Raw genomic sequence first — 21,754 nt, forward strand, 5'->3', positions numbered from 1 at the left:
CCCCCAACTCTCTCATACTGCCTGACTCCCCTAAGGAGATGCAGTAATTGATAATTAGCATTCCAAAGCCAAGCTTGCATCCTGTGAGCCTGTCATATTTAATTACATTTTAACTATATTCGTCTTCAATAATAGCCCGAACATAATTTAGATAATTATCTCTCACTCTCTTATTCTCTTACTCTGTCTGTCTCACTTAAAGCTCTTTGCAACAAAAATCGCTTTTTCTGCTCAAACACATAAACAGACTCTCAGGCCAAGTGCTTTCATCTCTCCAACAGCAACAGCTGTCACTAGAAAACTCAATGGCTTTGCGCATCCAACAATTGACTCAGGAAAAAAAAATCTTCATGTTTCTTCCTACTTCTTTATTTACTGGGGGAGGTGGGAGAAGAAGAATGGAACAGGCATTACTATCCAGGCAAATTATAGCCTGTATCTCCATTATGGCACTTTACCTCTTACAAGGTGTAATGGCTTTTCTCACTGGTTTAAACTCTTGCCTGGTAAGTCATCTGAAAAGGTGCAGTCTTTCTAATATGATTTATTGCACATAAATAATGACCTTTCCCCTTTTTGTGTTTCCCTCCAGAAGAAAGCAAGTTAAGAAAGAGGGAGAAACATATCTGTTACTGAGGTTTTCTAAGGATCCACTGACACTGTGAAGAGCTACTATATGGCAGGATCTACTTACAACACAGTAGTGCTGGACGTGGTTAAAACCCAATTCATTCTTGTAGTGTAGAAAGGACTGAACCATACTTCAGAATTATGCTCCAACCAGGCTAATTCCAAGAGTTTAGCATGACACAAGAACACTTAAAATATGGTTTGGTTCTTGCTACACTGCAAGACCAAACCTATTTTAACTGTGTAAGATACTACCATGTTGTAATGAAGTCTAGCATTATGCTACCTTTCCATAACACAGACAGGGCCCAAGCAACAGCATTAATGCACCTAATTTCTACGGGTATCCACTAGCATAAATTCCCCTTTAAAACATGAATGAACACAAATTGAATTTACATCAAACATGGAGTTCTTTCATGGGTCCAGCCTATTTGCAATCTATGGTGCTAAACTGGAAATCCAAATTCTACTTATTCTCATGGAGGCAGGACAGAGGCAAAAGTGCCAGTCCCCAGGCTAGGTAGCAGTAGTGGGGATGGCAGATCCATATGCTCTGGGATCACAGGGAACCAGCCTCAAAAATTTGATGAATGAATCAATGATTGTGGCTGAGGTATGTACAAGTAGCTTCTACTGGAGTTGTGGTAATAGGGAGACTTAATGGCAAAAATGGACAATAGGATGAGTAAAAATTTCAAATGGCCTCCTGTCTGTGCACACATAAATCTGATAATTGCATTAACATAAAATTGGTCATCAAGCACCCAACTAGTATGTGCAAACTGCCATTTGTAAACACAAAAATGTGTGTACCACACAAAAGACAAGCCCATTGTGTCTACAGCAAGCAATGCAGCATGTTCTGCACAAGTAATATTCATCCTGTATTATAACCAATACTATATCAATTTCTACTATGGAACAACTACAAAATTAACATGGATATGTGTATTAAAAATGCTATGAAAACAGTCATTGCAGTTCAACAGCAGCCAATTTTCAAATGTTAATAAGTTGGCAGTTTTTCTTTTCCTTTTTTAAATACCAAAAGAGACCAAACCATTTTATAGACAAATTGCCTGTAAATTTCCAGTTTATAAAGAAAGCTCATTTTCAGATACAGTGGTGCCAAATAAAATAAAATAAAATAATCCCCAATCTGCCCACCCTGGGAAATCTCTAATTTAGCACTTTAAAGTAAGAACAGGGGAGATCCAACTAGTAGCTACATGACCACATAAGGCGCCCAAGTTAAGGAACCAGCCCAGTCCTCTTCTCTAGGGGACCAGCAGGGACTGGGTTGGGGCATAGGGAAAGGAGAAAATATTGTAAAGGGACCTGCATAATAAAAGCGAAGGCCATTTTAATTTTATTTTTTTTAATTAAAGTAAAACTCAGCATCGCTTTTCTCCTCACCTCCCTCAGTTGAGGACTATGAGAGCTTCAGCTCAGATTCCACCCATTTGTGATGTCACCGTTACAGTTTTCCAAAGAGCTTGGCAAAATTCTCCCACAAAAAGAGGACTGTCAAACCTAGTACTTCTAAAGGAGCAATAAGGATGCCAGCTCAAATAGTTGTTTTCCCTCTGTAACTCTCTTTTCTTAGCCTCTCTTTGGTTAATTTATTTTTAGTAGAGACAAAGCTAAAAGACATCTAATAGTGCATCTTGGTTACATTTATGTTATATTCCTTGATATGATAGTAATGAACAATGAAGAAAAGTAGAGCAAGAGGACTTGAAATGGCAATAGAAGTCTTTGAAGAAAGATACCATGAAATCTCTGAAGTAAATGCAAGACGAATAAGCACTACACATTAGTCATGGCAATATCTGTCACGTAACTGCAGTATGTATTAACAAACAAACATGTTACCCTCTTTATAAGAAGTCCCTTAACTTTAAAATACATAAATACAAATTCATTAAAACCACCAACAAGACTGGCATTCCAGTAAACATTATACATCATTCCTCAGTGGCACTCCATCCAGGATACCAAAAGATCTATACTCCCTGAAGAGTTACCAATTAGCCTCTCTTTGGATAATTTATTTTTAATACACTTTATCAGACTCATGTATTGAGGCAGCTGTCTGTGTTTAAAATACTCTGACAAACAACACAGGAAACAACGTTATTTATAAATGAACATAATATAAAAGCAGTCCACTAATTATCACTGGAGTATCTTTTCATCCAGAGTTCACTATGGCATTGTGAAGTGAATGAGAATTACTTCTGGGGGAATCCTGTGCCAAAAAATTAAAAATTCTGTGCACAATATTTTAAAATTCTGCATATTTTTTGGTCAATATAACACAATATAATCAAGGCGGTTTAAATTATTTTGGTAATTTATTTAAACTACAATACAATGCATGGAGAATGGCAGTGGGGAGCACTGGAAGAAATCCCCAAACTCCCTCTGTCTAATAGTAATGTTGCTAGTTGACCCTTTACTTCTAGTTATTAGTCAACAAATATATGCAGCCATATGCTCAGTGTTAGATCACAGGCAACTGAAGAGCAAGTGAGGGCTGGGGACTCAAAGTCACAATTTATATTGGCTACTGAGCATCTCCAAAAAGGTCAGTAACAAACAGTTCATGGAGCACATTTTGATAGGAAATTTTTTCAGTCCAAAAATTTAGACCAGCTCTAATCACTAAAGAACCACAAGTGTTTATAAGGCCATACTGTCCTTTACAATAATGCTCCTTTACACCACTCTAGCAATGTAAAGGGGACTTAAAATTTGTACACCTGTTTTATACTCCTGGGGGAATTCACAAAGACAATGGGAACAATTCACTACATTCTGCTCTGCCTGAGGGAACAGAGCCTGCCGCACGCCTACCTCTTCAGAAACACTGCCAAGCCCTGCCCCTACACACTGAGCATGCCGCAATAGTGAGCGAGAGGGACAGTGTCCCTCTCTCTCTCTCTCACAAGTATGACTGCCCAGCTCCTCCCCCCATGGTGATTTATGTCTCTACCAGCTGCTCTGGGTGCCCAAACTGACCTGCCTGCACTGCCAGGGAAGCGGTACATGACTGCTCTTGTGGCTTCCCTTTGCTTTCCCATCAGAAGTAATTTTTCTGCGAAGCACAGAAATCTGTGGGGGCCATGAATTCTACGCACGTGAAGCAGAATTCCCCCAGGAGTAGAGAATGATGTGGGATGAGATGTTAATGCACTCTGGACCTGGCCTAAAAAACTGACAATACTGGACCCACACTTCTTCAAATTTTTACTTTTCTGCACATAGACTTACTGGATCCCAGGATACAAGTGTTGTGTGCTACATTATTTACATTTGAGGCTTCAAAACCAGAGGGTAATCACAAAACAGACAACCTAATTTTGGCATTCTGTCCAATATGAACTGGGCTTTCTAAGATTAAGTTACTGTGATCATTTCCTTATGGAGAAAAGCTTCTGACAATCCCCCAAAAGGTTTTTATTCTGAATATTTTTCCCCTGCGGAAGACATGCAATCCTGTAAGCATTTGCACAGGGATTTGAAGCTATAACTCCTACATGAATTAAACAAAACAAAACAAAAACATTCCCACCCATTAACAAGGGATCTTTTAATGAACTGATATAAAGTTTTACAATGTGTGATTTATTGTAGTCATAAAACACCAACTTGATAATGCATATTTATTACAATAAAAAGACTGACTTATGAAAGAGATTTAACGAAGTCTATACTGACTTCCTGACATCTTTAAATGCCGCGAATGAAAAAAATACATCTCTTTTTAACGTAATCTCTCCTTTTACAACTTCAGTGTAACATACAATAAAATAATGAATATTACAATAAAATATTTTCTTAAATGCAGCAAAGAATGTTTTATAAAATAGTCAAAGTAGAGCAATAGTAAAACAGAACCAGGTCACTATGGGGCAGATTTTCAAAGATATTCAGACACCTAAAGATGCTGATAGATGCCTGGTGGGATTTTTCAAAAGTGCCAGTGAGAGTTAGGCACCTAATCTGCTTAGGAGCTTTTAAATATCTAGCCCGGTGTTCATCAGCATCTTTAGACACCTAAATACCTTTGAAAATCTGGCCCTAAAACCTACGGTTCCTGATTATAAAACTTTGTTAAACAAAACACTGGGAGTCAAATTTTCCAATATTGCCTCAAAACTTATGCACACAAAACGTACGTATACACCCACTTGGGTGTCTGCAAACCCAAACATATAGAGTGAGTATCCATCTGATTGGCACACCCCTGGTGCACACAAATTCTTGCAGGCAGAAAATTTGCAAGCACAATTTTGGAGGGTAAGCAGATCCCATATTGAACATTTTGTTGTATATATTTATTTCCACTATTTTGATGGATTGTGTATCTGTAGCCCATGGTTGTTCATGTAACCATTAAAAGTAATGAAGGGCTTTAATAAGATCATAATATATGCAGTAACACAATGAATGAACAGGGTGCTGCTTATGACTTTTCATCCAATCCCTACTGTGTGACCAAATCTTGATTATTTAACTTTTCAGATAACTAGAACAGAAAAGCTGATTGACAGAAAATTAAATAAATAACATTTTGGTGTGTGAGATAGAATCATGTTCCCTATTAATCAGTTCCTTTGTGGTGTGCAGGGTAACATGATATTTATCACTCTATTCTCACATACTCCTTTGGGGTGTCATTTCATGGCCTACCCATAAAAACTTCACATTTACAGGAACTGGCCCTCTATTACTGTCGATAACATCTAATTGACATGTCAAACTCCAAGGAATGTAGTAAATTGTAGCATCACCTCAAAGATGAAAATAAACTGGTAAAAAGGTAAATCAACATCTGTCTCTCTGTAACAACATACAAACATGCTAGAGATTGATAATTAAGGGAGAAAATTCTTCTTCCACTATTCTCACCACACCGAATTAGCTATTAACCTGATCTTTGGAAACAAGGCCACTCAGCTTGTAATTCAGTCTTGTGCAATTTGAACAGCAAAAACACTGACCCAAGTTCATAGTGATTCAAATTTGAACTATTTTAGACATAAAATATGGCTGTCCAAAAAAATGAGTGCAATTTTCGGTTTGCATCATGTCAGAGAGCAGGGCAATGATAGGTTATCTCCATATGATTCTGGTGAGACTAAACTTTGAATACTCATTCAACTCCCTGCATCTCAACACCAAAAAGATATAGACAAATTGGAGGGAGTTCAGAGAAGATGACAAAAATGATTTAGAGGCTGGAGGGATTGATTTACGAAGAAAGATTAAAAACTAAATATTAGCTAAACTTGTACAACTAAGGTGGTGGGAGAGACAGAATGACTGTCTATAAATATGCTATTTGAAGAGTGTGAAATTCAAGAAAGGAGAGTAATTGTTTAGTGTGATATAGGGGAAGCAATTAAGTGAAATTAGATAGGCACATTCAGACTGAATATCAGGAAGGATTACTAATGGTAGAAATCTACTAAATTGGGGAGTAGTTACCATCAGAAAGGGGTGAAAGCCCTGTCACTTGAGTCATAGAAAATTGTACTGACTGAATATAACTCTAGCAAATATACTGTAGGGAACAATCCTGCAGCAGCCCCCAAGGGATGAACCTGAAGACCTAATAATTCTGCTCCATCTCGTATTTCTATGATTCATGTATTTAATTTTTCCGGTACAAACTTTACTTGGAATGAATCAATAGTTTAATATTGTGAATGCGTTATAACATTTTGTGCCAGCCAGGTGGTGTTTTCAATGCTATAAAAACTACACATGATTTGGTCAGCCAAGGCAAAATTGTGATTTTTCAAGGGTGTAATGAAATTAGATCCTGCATGTCAGCAATCTAATTAGGACAAATCTTTTCGGAAGAGAACAGAAATGCCACCTTTAGCAGAAGATACATTAACCTTCGACTTGGTTTGTGTCTGTACAAGTGATTCTAACAGTCACTGTGGTTTAATGGCCAGTTCTATAACAAAGGGCAGCTGCAAACACTAGCAGCACCAGGCAGTTGAAGAGCAACCTATCACCTAGTTTGTGAACATTCAGACAGTTTCTATTAATTAGATAGCTAAATGACTATCTTATACAACAATCAACTCCACAGCAAATAAACACTACCACCAAATAAAAATTGCAACATTAGGTAGGCCTTCCCTTACACCACAGGGTAATCAACCCTCTCTCATAGGGAATGCCTGATGTTTGGATTATTATTTTGTGGTAACAGTTACAATGGCGTTGGTTATGGGGGTATGTGTATTTATTTATATTCAGATGAAAAATATTTATTTTCAGAATACCACAGCTCAGCAAAAGCAGTCTCTCAAGATATGGTTGGCCATGAGATGCCTTACAGATCCAAATTTAGCCAAAATGTCATTATTTAAAATATACAACCACGAAATGGAAGAAGAAAAGAAAAAAGTGTATTCATGAAAAAAAGCCAATGATATAAAAAGACTTTTTAGGTCCCATCCAGGCCATTGTCCCAGGGATCAATGCAGGATTGTTTCTATTATATTTTCTAGTGTTTTGTCCAGTGTAGTTTTGAAGATATAAGAGCAGAAACTCCATTCAGTACTTTTCCAAACATTCAAATATGGGCAGGCAGTCACCAGTACTCTCCAACCCCTGTTCCACCAACTGTGAGTGTGCCCTTGACAAGGGGATGGGAAGCTGTATTAGTGGAAATGGTGTGTTCAGGTTTCAGGTGCATAGGTTTCAGTAACACGTAGATTAGTTTAGCAGCCTATTAGTATTTGTTAGGTTCACCAGAGTTGGCAATAGTTGTACAAGGTTTAGCAGACATCTCCAGAGCTGCTCGAGGCTGGGAGCGAAACTGAAATGTGATATGTTAAAGGTGCAACATACAAGTCAGTAAGATTCATATATTCATAGACTTTAAGGCCACAAGGGTCCACTGGGATTGTTTAGTCTGATCTACTTTATAGCACAGGTCATAGAAGTTCCTTGAATCTCCAGTATGATGTCATGATAAGTCCATGAGTCTAAGTTATTGTAACGTACATACTTAGGGGCCATGTGATGGGGCGCCTGCCCTGCACTGGCCCTGATAGGGTTAAAACCCAGCCTGAAGGGCTGCAAGGAACAGCCAATTAGGGCAGTGGTTAGCACCATGAACAGGGCTGCTAGGGCTTGCAGGCCCAAGGCCCTGGGAGGAGGGTGAAGGAGCCAAAGGCAGGAGTCAAAGGTGCTCGGGCTGTGGGGAAGTGGCCCAGAGAATTGAGACAGACTGCTGGAGAAAGAAAGGAGGGGCAGCGGGAAACTGTTGTTTGCTGGGGCCCATAGTAGTGGGTGGGCCTGGGCCTTGTTCTCCCCCGCCACCGGTGAAGAAGTGGCCAGGCTATGGACTGCCAAGCCACTGTGAGGAGCGGCTAGATTGTTGCAGAAGGAGTCCCCCGGAAGAGGGGAATCCGGATTGTGACATGGCCGGAGGGCTGTGATACAAAGCAGAGGCAGTGAGACTGGAACTGCAGTGGGTCTGCAAGCGGAGACGAGGACGGGAGAGCCACCACCACTGGAGGGCACATCCGCTGACCAGCGCTAATTCCCGAAATGGCCAGCAGGAGGCGCCAGTGTGGTGAGACAGGCCAGAAGGTGGTATAGGTCCCTGAGGCTCCTTTACAGTATCTTATCCACTATCTCTAGATTTGGTCCTATGACTGTATTAAACAGTAAGGCAGGTGCAAAAAAACATAGCATGGTGGAATATTAAATTGATGGACAGTTGTGCCCTCTACAAAGCAAGCCCTAATCGAAAAAAGAATTTCTATAAAGAAATATTATTTGCACTATAATTACAAACAAGAAATCCTGGACTAATGTACAATTCCATTTATTTTCTTTTTACACACAGTTTATTGTAAGAATATTACAAATGTTTGATCAAACTGGAGATTGTCAATCACTAGCTATAGAGAAAAGGAAAACTAGAAAACTTTCTAGTTCAGAAAAATAGATCATGTGAGTCCCACGTAAGAGGAAAGGGCAACTTAAGTGAAAGGACACCACCACAAAAGTGGAAAGTCACAGAGGTATGGTACAGCAAGTCAACTAAGTTACGAAAACCAAGAGTATAGTTTTGAATTGGCTTTGGCTAAGGAGCCATCAACAATGACGGAAGATGGCAAAAATATCTTGTTTTGAGTAATAAGAGAATAATCTGGCTGCCACACTGTGGCATTCCTGAAGTTGGAAAAGTAAGGATTTAAAAAAAAACCCATAATGAGGTAATTGCAATAGTTGAAATGAGAGGTAATTAAGACATGAATATAGATTTCTTGTCAGGACTGAGTAAGGATAAAATCTGGTAATATTCAGGAGATGGCAACAAGCAGACTAAAGCAGGAAAGATATGGAAGTATAAAAAGGGAAAAATCAAGGGTCCAGGGCTGGGTCCAAGTTTTCTAATTTTGGAAGTAAAGTTAAAGTCTGAGGCACAGCAGAATCAGATACACTGAACAAACAGGATGCTCTTTCTCTGTAGGGAAAAAAAAAAAAAAGCAACACGTTTTTTAAAGCCAATTTATCCAGAATAAATGCGTCAAGCATCTAATGGCTTTTAGTCAGAGATGGCCACCATTGGAATAACCACAGAAATTAATGATTTAAAAATGTCTGAGATACTAACTTCCTTACCAAAAAAAAAAAAAAAATCTTCCATAACAAAAATATAGAAAAGAACATTGACAATGAGGAAGTGATTAGACATTATAAAAATAGCTATTAATAAAATGCAATTAGGAAATATGTAGAAAGTTTGAACACATACAGAACTGATTAATTTACACTAAGGCCCCATTTACACCTCACTGACAGTGAGAATCAGATCCATAGAAGTCTGGGTAGTCTATATCCTAAGCTATTAAGCAAGTTAGCAAATAAACTTACTACACACTACTAGAAATTAGTTTTGAAAACTACTGAAAAAACTGGAAAGTACCAAGAAATTGGAGAAAAGCATATCTAGTACTAATCTTCAAAAAAAGAAAGGATTCTAATTTCTGTCTTCAGTAAACAAGGGCAATGGGTGTGGTGGGCAAGGCCCCCTTACTCCCAAATGATTTCTGGGTGTTGAAATGGTCTGTTGGGGCCACTGACAGCTGATGTAAGTTGCCCCATTTTATGTCGGGGAGCATCCTAGTGCCAAAACGTCTCCCCAAGTAGACGCACGCACAGGTGGCTTAAAACCACCATTGTCCAAATCTCTCAAGCTGTGCCAAGTGCTCTTTGGCCACAACTCAGTATTTGGGCCTAAGTGTCCAATTAAAAAAGCTAGAATTTGACATTTCAGTTCATTGAGCCCATACAGAGTATTGTTCATAAACACTCTACAGAACAAGAATTATTCTCCAGAATTATTCAGTGAATATTTCTGAAAAATGATGAATTGAAGATCATAATCTGTTTATGGACAATTTACAAAATGAAGAGACAAAATTCATTTTCTACATTTTTCTATAGCAATTATTCACTCAGATTTCTGATATATTACTCCTAAAAATTAATTCCACTTGGCCTGGAGAAAAACACTCTCACATGGATTGGAAACTGGCAAAAAGAAGGTAAACAAACAGTAAATGGCAAAATCTCAAGAATGGAAAAGGTTTCTTATGGAGTACCCCAGAGATCCATGATTTCTCTGACCTTGTTGATGATCATGGGGTGGGCTTTAACAGCATGTTAAGGAAGCTCACAGATGACATCAGTTTGGGAGGAGATGCCAGTACCAGTGATGATCAATATAATACATCTACGGAAAAAATAATGCCACACATATATGTTTCCTGGGAAGGAACAGTGATACCAAAAGAAAACCAGGGGCTTGTCTACACAGCAAGTTACTGTGCAGAAGCATTTCTTTGCTCTTGAAAATGATTTGGTTGCAATTACAATCCATGTGTTGGTTGCATATAAAGAGATCACATCATATAATGGCTCCACGCTGCACACTTTGAATACTGCACTCACTCTGGACACCTTGTTAATAAAGATATACTAGCAAACTGGAGAATGCTTACAGAAGAACAACAAAAATGTGGAGCTGGAGGGTTAGATTTTTGAGGAAAGATTTAAATATGCATAGCCTGCCAGAGATGACTCAACAGTGGAACATGGTAACCGCTACAAATATCTGAAAGAGAGAGGAGATATTATTTAGTATGATATATGGGAGTATAACTAGAAGTAATGGAATGAAGTTAAGAAAGTAAAAAACTTACAGAAGGCAAATTGTATTAGATGACAGAAAAGTCTCTGAATGAGAACTAATGAAAATACCAACACTTAAACACATTTAAAGTAAGTTGGCCACTGAAAATAATTCTACATCTTGAAAGACAAAATCAGTGAAAAATCCTGGGCCATAGTCTGATTTTAGTTTAGTTTTGAAAGACATAATTGCTGCCTGCTCATAAAGTGACCTATGAGTCTAATCTGGCTAGCACAATACCCACGAGACTTAGAAGATGTATTCATAATTTATTGTCATCTTCAAAATACTGAGCTGTACATGCCAAAAAGAGTTACGTATCCCACAAAAAATATGTAAAGCTCTACCTGACTGCGTTTCCCAAATATTAGACTGGCTACAGGCTAATATAAAAGGGAAAGAAGTATTCATGATGCAATTTACAAGAAATGTACAATTCCTTCCACCTCCAGATCACAAAGTACACCTCTATGAACTTCATATTTCTCCACAGGAGTGGTCTGTCCAGGTGGCCATATCAGTTTCTCAACATCTTAATTCTTTAATATCTGCAGAAATGGCCATATATTAAATTTCTCTGCTTTGCACCATTTCTTCAATATCCTTAAATATCTTTTCCAAACTAGGCATTAAGATCTTAACTACATTAAACCTCTGAGTAACATCTACAGAATGTTGATTTTAAATATAAGCCTATTCTCTAATGGCCCAGAACTGTGCAATGAGCAATCCTGAGAGTGATAAAGAATTAATCCAGTACTGTAAACCAGGAGAGGTTGAGTGCAGCAACACATTCAGCTGGGAGGGTGAGTCTTTTGCCCTCATTAGCTGATTAAGAAGCAAAATTGAGAGGATTAAATATTGAGGGGAAAGTTTTTAAAAAAAATCTCATACATCTTATTTTCATAACCATGGAAGAAGATCTAAATAATTAGAGTGAGAGCTCACACAGCAAAAAAAGAAAATGATGACTACAATAAGCTCAAAGTATTCTAAAATAGATCATTTCCATACTCCAGCATTTGTTGCACAGAATATATAATGTTTTGAAAAGCCTGAGAAACTGCTAACAACTAAGTCAGAATCTCTCTGTTTAACGACAGATCAGCTGTACATCTGGCAGTCAGTGCATTAATCTTCCCTTCTCTAACGAACTGTGCATGCCACTGGCCATGATCTCTTGTGTGTCAGCACAAGTCATTTCTGCTTTCATATAGTTCTAACTCTTAGGTTATATTTATAAAATGGGAAGCTGTCTGGCAACAATGTGACATCTATAGCTCCAATGGACACCATTGTGGGAACACTATATCCATTTCTGCTGAATTTGAACTAGATAAGAATCAGTCAAATAGTGGACTGATTAAAACATCAGGATATTTCTTTATTTCTGCAGTAGCTTCTGATTTAAGTTTTTGTAAAATCTAAATTTTAATTCAGAAAAAAATCTACTTTAACCAATTAAGCAAATTCTAAAAGGGTGTATGTGTGTGTGTGTGTGTATATATATATATATATAAACTATTTATTTATTTAGGAATTTTTAACAAGCTTACAAATTCTTGCCATGTAAATATCAAAAACAAAACAATCATTACAACAGTTGTTTTTGTTTAAAGAAACATTATATAGGGATACAGTCATCAGATCTTTCTATTTAATGGGGTGTTACCACATTACAAAGTGAGCACCATTATGACACATATGTCACTTCAGCGATTTTATTGAGTGAAATCTCAATATACACATATTAACAAAGCAGGCATGTCTATCAAATATTATTATTCAAAAAAATTGACAGATGTGTTGGGTTTTTTAAGGTGAATGTACTATGTCTGAGTATTGAATAAAAATAACTAAATATTTAAGTATCAATGTCTGTTTTGCTCGGTACATAGTTAGTGTATTAATTTTTCCATAACCACAACCTCCCATATTTTTTGAACCATTCCTCTATAGTTGTACTATTTTTCTCTTTCCTATGAGAGGCTACCAATAGTTGACCGGTTACTAGCAGATGAAAGTAATTTTTCATTTCCTCTTGTCACCATTTCCACTAGCAAGCCCAAAGAAGATTACCAAAGGATCATTCGGTAATAAATATCCAACAATTTGTGATATTTGGTTACGGATTGCATCCCAGTACTCTCTAATGACTGGACATTTCCACTATATATGCATTAATTCTCCTCTTTCACCACAATTTTTCCAACATGCATTCCCATTCAATCTCTCTCTCTCTATATATATATTTAACCTAACTGGTGTGAGGTACCACTGAATCAGAATCTTATTATTTTATTGTGCTATCTATTAAAGTTAGCTTTCCGTATAAAAAAGAAATTTTTTTAGAAATTTCTCTCTCTAGAAAGCTAAGAAATATAATGCCTGACTCAAAAGTACTGGAATCGGCGAGAATGGGCCAGTTGTAGTTAGTTTTACTCTCTAATTAAGTTGGAAAATTTTCTCTACTGAATAGCTAGTCAACCGTGAGTGCCCATGATTCTCCCAATCTTTGAAGCTTTCTGGTTTGTGATACGGGTTAAGATGTGGATTATTAGCAGTAGGTGTCATTGGCAAAGGAAAAGAACTGATCTTATTTCTATCCCAAACCTACAAAGTAGCCTTTGTTAAAGGATGTGTGTAAATGATGTGTGGGCATGATTTTTTTTTATTAATCCATACTAGCATAGTGATATTTACACTGCCACAATTTTCTTGTTCTATGAAGACCCAGTGTTTGGCTGGGTTAGCGCATTCCCACTCCACTTCTGCTTAGAGCTGGCTGGCTTGGTAGTACCATAGAATATTTGGAAAAGCTAGTCCCCCATGTTTAATGGGTCTGTAAAGGGGAGATATTTGTCATTAAATGTGCTATTGTAATGTTACCCAATTACAGAAACAGATTTAATCAGTCGACAAACATATGTGTTTCTATATAGTTTCAGAACAGCCAATATTTTCAGCTGAAATTAGACCACTTTCACCATCTTCCAAAGCTCTGGAAGCTTTACACGTATAACTGAGATTGTTTGATATGATTACGCGCTCAAATGTCGAGAAATGTCAAAGGTAAGGTTATATTTGCAACTCTAACCATGCCAAAGAGAATCATGGCATACTCATGGTTAACTAGCTATTCGGGAAAGAAACTTTTCTAACTTAATTAGAGAGCAAACTGACTATAACTGGCCCACTCTCCCCTGGTACCAGTATTTTCAAGTCAAGCATTATGTTTCTCAGCTTTCTAGAAAAGCTTTTTTATACAAAAAACTCAAACAAAGCCATATATCCTCCTGAAGTATTTCCAACAGCCTAAGACATACATGAGTAGCATCTTGTAATACCATTCATTCTTGCGTACTTTGCTTTCATTGTCATAATGGTCCAGTGTATCTTTATTGAGTTACACTTAAAATTCTCTTCTCTCTACAATATTACATTTTAATAATTTACAGTAACAATGTATATGCTTATGCAACCTTAACTACGGCTGCTGCTGCTACATCTGCTAAAATAATCTAATCTAAAGAGAAAACAGGTTAAATCAAGAAGTGAAAAAAAAAAACGCAGTATGAAGAGATATTATACCCCTTGAAAGGCTTTTTAACATTTTGATCTTCACTGTGGATATTTCAACTTCACAAGCCTCATAATTTACATTGCTTAACATTTACAAATATCAAAAGAACAAAACAGAAGATAAAAGGTTGTAGGCTATATTTTCCAAAAGATCTGCTTATGTTGCAAATGTAAAAGCATCAATTATACCTTTAAACGGATGTGTGCAAGTTGCATTTAGGAGTGCTTTTAATTCTCTTCAGGTGACATTTAGTAGTAAAACTACTGTAACCCAAAAGAAGAAAGTAGAAATACGTGTGGGGAGGAGAGGCTGGGAACTGTCTATTTAAACAAATTACATATTTCAACCTTTCCCAACTGTGATTAGCCATTGAGTACCCAAATTTAGTTGAGGCTTCTGCATACATAATTATGATTTATTTAAAAGCACTCGTGGTAATAGTTTGTTCTCCATCACCTACAAATGAAGTTACTGAGGGAGACATTTGATTCTGAAATTGGAAAATGTTTTACTCATTATGATATGTAGTAAAGATAATCAGAAGGAGGAGACCCCTACCCCCCCTTTTTTTTTTGCGCTAAGAGGGCAGTCAGACATTGGGTTATTTAAACTTTCAGGAGAAGAAGTTTCATAGACAGAAATTTGGCAAACTATACTTGATAAATATGAAAAGTTAAAAGTTGATTTGGTTGGGGGGGACTGTTTACATTTTGATATCCCTATAATTAACTTATCAGCCTCTGAATTAATAAAATCAGGTTTTCACATTGTACTGATTTTCCTTTAGTCACAGAGACACTTGACTGAGTGAAGTGGACACCAAGCTGTAAAAAGTGCAAAGAGGAGAAGCCAAAGATAATCCTGTGGTTAAAGAACAGAACTAGGAATGAGAAGATCACGGACTTTCTGTGAGAAATGGGGTATGTCACAACCTCAGGGTACTTCAGCATGCCCATCTATAAAATGCAGATGATAATATTTACATACCTGACGATACTGTGAAGCTTAAGTCATTTAACAACTGTAAAGTAACTTGAGGTCTTCAGATGGAAGGTAGTAGAAATGGGCAAGTACTGTGTTCTAGTGAGAGAAGAGCAGTGATCAGGATGCAACTCTCTGTGTTAAGTTTTCTTCATCTATTTCTGGAAAAATCCCCATGTTACTTCACATATGTATCTGAGCACCAAATATGGGGTCATGTTCTTTGGGCTAACAGAAAAGTATGACTATTCTATATACTTGAGATATAGCCAAGAATTTCTGAATTCTTTTCAACATATTTAAAAAACAAAATCACATTGATATGAAAGACTACAGCAGTCAAATAGCTATCTTTCCATAAAAACTGACAATAGTTAGTTCATTAATAAACATCCATACTTATTTCAGGTCAGTAATAACATAAAACATACTTTTTTAGAGGGAATAAATATAATTTTAAAAATATTCAGGAAGACTCTCCTAGATACCACTTTTGTTAGGAACCAATTAGTGTATGAAACTCATAATTTTATACAGTGAAAGATTAACCTCTTTGCTCTTTTTCAATGAACGATCTTTATTAGCCTGATGTTTGAGAATCTATTGCTCTTTAAAGGAAATGAGACCCTCAAATTTGAGATTTCTTGTTATACCTAAAATTTTCCCAAAATTACAGTTTGTAGATTAAATAAGCCATTTTCTTTGTGATAAAGGGAAAATGTTGCCTGGATGCATCAAGATTCTAACTTCCTCCATAGAAGGCTTTGGCTCTTTCATTTGGCCAAATCCAACAGTCCTTTACTCAGGTCAAGCTCCCAGAGAATTCAAGAGTTTTGCCTGTATAAAGATGGCAGTACTGACAAAGGTTAAAAATCACGGTCCTAACCCTGCAGTGTCTACTCATACAATATTTCAGACTTCTGTGAGCATTTTGCCTGAGTAAAGATTGGAGAATCAGTCTCCACATTTGTTGAAAATGGACACCTCTTCTGCTCTGTGCCTGCACTGAACATATTTTAATAAAAGATAGTTACCTTTTCCATAACTGGTGTTCTTCGAGTTGTGTTGCTCATGTCTATTCCACAATAGGTGTGCGTGCTCACCACGTGCACTGGTGCCGGAAGTTTTCCCCCTAGCAGTACCCATGGGGGGGAGTGCCCCAGCAACCCCTGGAGCGGTGCCTCCATGGCGCGGTATAAGGGGAGCTGTGTGCTTCCCCCACCCTCAGTTCTTTCTTGCCAAACAACTCCAACATAGGGGAAGGAGGGTGGGATGTGGAATAGACATGAGCAACACATCTTGAAGAACACCAGTTATGGAAAAGGTAACTGTCTTTTCTTCTTCGAGTGATTGTTCATGTCTATTCCACAATAGGTGATTCCAAGCTATATCTGTTGGAGGTGGGTAGGAGTTCACAAAAATTCTCGGGGCGGAGTACAGCCCTGCCGAACCCAGCGTCATCCCTGGTTTGGGAGATGATCGTATAATGCGAGGTGAACGTGTGAACCGAGGACCACATGGCAGCCTTACAAATGTCCTGGATGGGGATGTGGGTCAAGAAGGCAGCCGACGAGGCTTGCGCTTGAGTCAAGTGCACTTTCACAATCGGTGGCAGGGGGATACTTGCCGAATCATAACAGGTACGGATGCATGAAGTGATCCGGTTGGAGAACAACTGAGTGGAGATCGACCGACCTCTCATGCGCTCAGTCGAGGCGATGAATAGTTGCGAGGACTTTCTGAATGGCTTGGTCCGCTCGAGATAGAAAGCCAGTGCCCGTCGCACATCGAGCATGCGGAGACGGCACTCCTCACTGAATGCGTGGGGCTTGGGGCAAAGGACCGGTAGAAAAATGTCTTGACCCATGTGATAGGTGGAGACCACCTTCGGGAGGAATGCAGGGTGTGGGCGGAGCTGGACCGTGTCCTTATGAAAAACCGTGTATGGAGGCTCAGAGATCAGGGCCCTGAGCTCCAAGACCCGCCTGGCCGACATGATCCCGCCACCAGGAAGGCCAGCTTCCACGAGAGGTGGGACCAGGAACAAGTGCCTAACGGCTCAAATGGGGGCCCCGTGAGATGGCCCAACACGAGATTCAGGTCCCACTGCGGGACCCGGGGCCTAACATACAGAAAAAGACGGTCCAACCCTTGAGGAACCGGCCAATCATAGCATGGGAGAATACCGTGTGACCCTGCACCAGCGGATGGAAGGCTGATATGGCCGCCAGGTGCACCTTGACTGATGAGGGTGCCAGGCCCTGGGCTCTAAGGTGGAGAAGGTAGTCCAGGATAAGCTGGATTGGGGCGGCCACTGGGGAAACGCCCCGCTCATCCGCCCATCTGGAGAACCGAGACCACTTTGCCAAGTAGGCGCGTTGCGTGGAAGGCCGCCTGCTTTCTAGGAAGACGTGTTGAACTCCTTCTGAGCACGTCCTTTCCTCCCTACCTAACAACTGAGCAGCCACGCCGTGAGGTGGAGAGCTGCTAGGTTGGGGTGGAAGAGGCAGCCCCAGTCCTGGGAGAGCAGGTCCAGGCGAAACGGCAATGGCCACAGTGGAGCAACCGCCAGGCCCATGAGGGTCCCGTACCAATGTTGCCTGGGCCATGCTGGAGCAATCAGGAGGACCCAGGCCTTGTCCATCTTTACTTTCTCCAGGTCCTTGCTGATCACTGGGAATGGGGGTAAGGCATAGAGAAACTGGCCTGACCAGGACAGGAGGAAGGCATCAGAGATAGCGCCCTGTCCCAGTTCCCCCCTGGAGCAGAATCTGGGACAGCGCCAATTCTGCCGAGTCGCGAACAGGTCCACCTGCGGAGTCCCCCACACTCTGAAAAGAAGCCTGTGAGCCACTTCTGGGTGGAGAGACCACTCGTGCTGAGAGAAGTCCCTGCTCAAGCGATCCGCCCGTGCACCCGGTAGATGGAAGGCCTTTAGGCAGATCGCGTCAGCTATACAGAAATCCCACAGCCTTAGGGCTTCGCAGCAAAGGATCGGGCCCCACCTTGCCTGTTGATATAGAACATCGAGGCTGTGTTGTCCGTGAAGACCCTGACCACTCTGCCCTCTACGCGCGAGTGGAAGGCCACGCACGCCAGCCGTACCGCCCTGAATTCCTTGACATTTATTTGTAGGGTCAGATCCTGAGCTGACCACAGACCTTGGGTCTGAACGTTCCCCACAAGGGCCCCCCAACCCAGGTCCAAAGCATCGAACACCAGTCCCAGTGACAGGGCCGCGTCCCTGAATGGGACCCCTTGGAGCATGTTGCTTGGGGCGGACCACCACCGTACGGAGGCAATCTCCGAGTCAGGTAAGGTGAGGACTTTGTCCATCCTGTCCCTGGCCTGGGAGAACTCCGAGGCCAACCAGAGCTGGAGGGGCCTCATCCTGAGTCTGGCGTGACAGACCACGTACGTGCACGCCGACATGTGACCCAAGAGCTGGAGGCACGCTCTGGCTGTTCTCACCAGGAACCTTGTGGCCGTGTCGATGAGCCCCTTCAGGGTCTCGAACCTGTCCAGTGGGAGGGAGGCTCTGGCCGACGAGGCATCCAGGAGCGCCCCGATAAACACTATGCGTTGAACCGGGACTAACGTGGACTTGGAGTCGTTTACCAACAGGCCCAAAGCGGTATACGTGGACAGGAGGAGCGTCACATGATCCCTTGCCTGCGGCCGGGAGCTGCCCTTGACCAGCCAATCGTGCAGAGAGGGAAAGATCTGGACCCCCTCGGCGCCTGAGGTAGGGCACTACCACCGACATACATTTTGTAAATACCCTGGAGGCAGTGGACAGGCCAAATGGGAGGACCGTAAATTGGTAGTGTTCCTGCCCCACCACAAAACGGAGGAAGCGTCTGTGCCCCTTGAATATATGAATGTGGAAGTATACGTCCTACAGATCGAGGGCAGTGTACCAGTCCCCGGGATCCAGGGAGGGGATGATGGAGGCCAGGGAGACCATGCGGAACTTGAGCTTCACCATGTACTGGTTCAGACCTCACAGGTCCAGGACAGGCCTGAATCCCCCTTTGGCCTTCGGGATAAGGAAATAGCGGGAGTAGTACCCCTTGTCTTTGAACTCCCTGGGTATCACTTCCACAGCTCCTAGGCCCAGGAGCCGCCCCACCTCCTGCTCGAGCAGAGCTTTGTGCGAGGGGTCCCCCAGGAGGGACGGGGGCGTGGGATGGTTGGGTGGGGAAGAAGTACACTGGAGGGTGTAGCCCTGGGAGATGGTGTTGAGGACCCATCAGTCCGAGGTCAGCTGCAACCGCTCTGGGAGGAAAGCACACAACGGATTGGAGAAGGGAACTTTATTGAGAGTGCATCCCTGATGAGAACTGGCAGGGCGCCCCCGAGTGTCCTGTCAAAACCGCTTTTTCCCTGCCTGCTTGCCCTTGGAGGACACAGGTTGGGGGGCAGGCTGAGATTGCCTCTGAGGGCGCCTCTTATAGTTCCGCGACTTCTTATAGGCGGCCTTGTATTTCAGGTGGGTGGCCTGAGTGGGAGTCTGCTGCAGCTTTAACTTAGATTTAGCCAGAGCTGGAACACAGAGACCCAGGGTCTGGAGGGTCGTGCGGGAGTCTTTCATGCCATGCAGCCTTGTATCCCTTTGTTCCACAAACAGAGCTTTGCTGTCAAATGGGAAATCCTTCATGGAGGTCTGTGCCTCATTGGACAGCCCAGAGAGCGGGAACCACGACTCCCTTGTCATGGATGCCGCGGAGGTCATGGACTGCGCAGCCGTGTCTGTTGCATCCAAAGCTGCCTGTAGGGTTGCCCTGGCAGCCACTGTACCCTCCTCCACCAGCGCTTTGAACTCCTTCCTATTGCGCTCCTGGAGTGAGTCCTTGAACTTGGGCAGGGAGCCCCACAGATTGAACTCATACCGGCCCAGGAGAGCCTGGTGGTTTGCCACTCGTACCTGAAAGCTCAAGAATGAATAAATTTTTCTTCCAAAAGAGTCCAGCCTCTATGAGTCTTTATTTTTCGGCGTAGGGGCTGGCTGGCCCTGCCGTTCCCTGTGGTTGACTGACTCAACCACAAGGGAGTTGGGCGCTGGGTGGGTGTTTAAGTACTTGTGTCCCTTGGCAGGTACAAACTAGTTGCGTTCCACCTTCTTAGAGATGGGGGCCAACGAGGCTGGTGTTTGCCACAGGGCATTTGAAATTTTTGCCACCCCTTCATGGAGAGGCAAGGCTACCTTGCCCGGTGCCAAAGAGGACAGCACATTAAACAGGGAGTCCGAGGGCTCCTCCATCTCCTCTGCCTGGAGATGAAGGCTTGATGCCACCCTTTTTAAGAGTTCTTGGTGGGCCCTAAAGTCCTCCTGCGGGAAGGAGGAGGGTGGGGCCATAATTGCCTCATCTGGGGAGGCCGAGGAGGCCGGTGCGGTACTCTGGGTGTCCACCGGCACCAGAGGGTCCACCACCTGGTGGGTCTCCAGGCATGGTGCCAGGGATGTACGTCCCACCGACTCCTTCCTCGGAGGTCTGGAGAGGGAAGCCGATGGTTCTTCTGAGGCTCCGGCCACCGGGGGCTGTGTCAGAGGTCACAGTGCCCACTGGTACCATTGGGCCGGCCACTGGGCCTGGTGCCCCTGCACCTGCTGCAGGACCAGTGGAGCCAGTTGTTCAGCCTGGCTGGCATAGCCCATCAATGGACGACTACAAATGGAGGCCGCGCTGACGTACAACCTGCCACTGTCTCTGGACCAGGAGGAGCGGCAATGCCTGAAGCGACGTCGACCACGGGACCATGATCGTGACATGGAGGACTAGTACTGTCGGTAACAGCTGCTCTGCGATTGGCTCTGATGGGTGTACCTGCAACGGCAGGACACTGGTGATTGACGCCCGGGGCTGTGGAGGCGATGCCTTGGCGGGGTCTTGGAGTGGGATTCCGAGTGGGAATGGCGTCAACATCCATGCCATGACTGGCTACAATAACCCCTCTGAGACAAGGATCATTGGCGATGTCTGCCTCGGTCCCGTCGGTATTCGCTCCTTGAGGTGGAGCGGTGCCGGGAGTCTCGGTCAGATGGAACCGAACCAGTCTGGTGGGAGTCGAGGGCAATCCACGTGGACTTTGCCCTGAACGGTCGCTGGGTGGCCAATGAAGTCGGGAACATTCCCTCAACCGAGACCAGTACCGAGCCAGGGGTGACTGCTGAGATCCCAGCAGCAGCTTGCCTCTGGAGCGTGGAGCTGACATCGGCGGTGCTCCTAGTAGTGTCATGGACATAACATCCCGGGCAGCCTGCAGGGCCTCAGGCGTGGAGGGCGTCCGGACATCTGGGGAGGCCTGCTCAGAAT

General features: G+C 42.2%; 1 protein-coding gene across 7 annotated transcripts in view; it reads right to left on the bottom strand.

Annotated features, from left to right (window-relative positions):
- BTBD9 (BTB domain containing 9) overlaps nt 1-21,754 on the bottom strand; it is a 298,672-nt gene that overhangs the window by 40,765 nt on the left and 236,153 nt on the right. Inside the window, exons 11-12 of one of the 7 annotated variants that reach the window (XM_037895536.2) lie at nt 15,444-15,536; nt 8,482-10,795 (exon numbers count right to left, since the gene is read on the bottom strand). The exons of 4 other annotated variants lie outside the window; for them this stretch is intronic. In XM_037895536.2, the coding sequence (XP_037751464.1) occupies nt 15,467-15,536 (70 nt within the window). In that variant the 3' untranslated portion in view covers nt 8,482-10,795; nt 15,444-15,466. Of the gene's footprint in view, nt 1-8,481; nt 10,796-15,443; nt 15,537-21,754 lie in introns of those variants that run through there. 2 more of the 7 variants (XM_037895535.2, XM_043543502.1) reach the window with 2 other exon arrangements.

Source organism: Chelonia mydas, chromosome 3 (genome assembly GCF_015237465.2).
Source record: "Chelonia mydas isolate rCheMyd1 chromosome 3, rCheMyd1.pri.v2, whole genome shotgun sequence".
Taxonomy (NCBI): Eukaryota; Metazoa; Chordata; order Testudines; family Cheloniidae; genus Chelonia; species Chelonia mydas.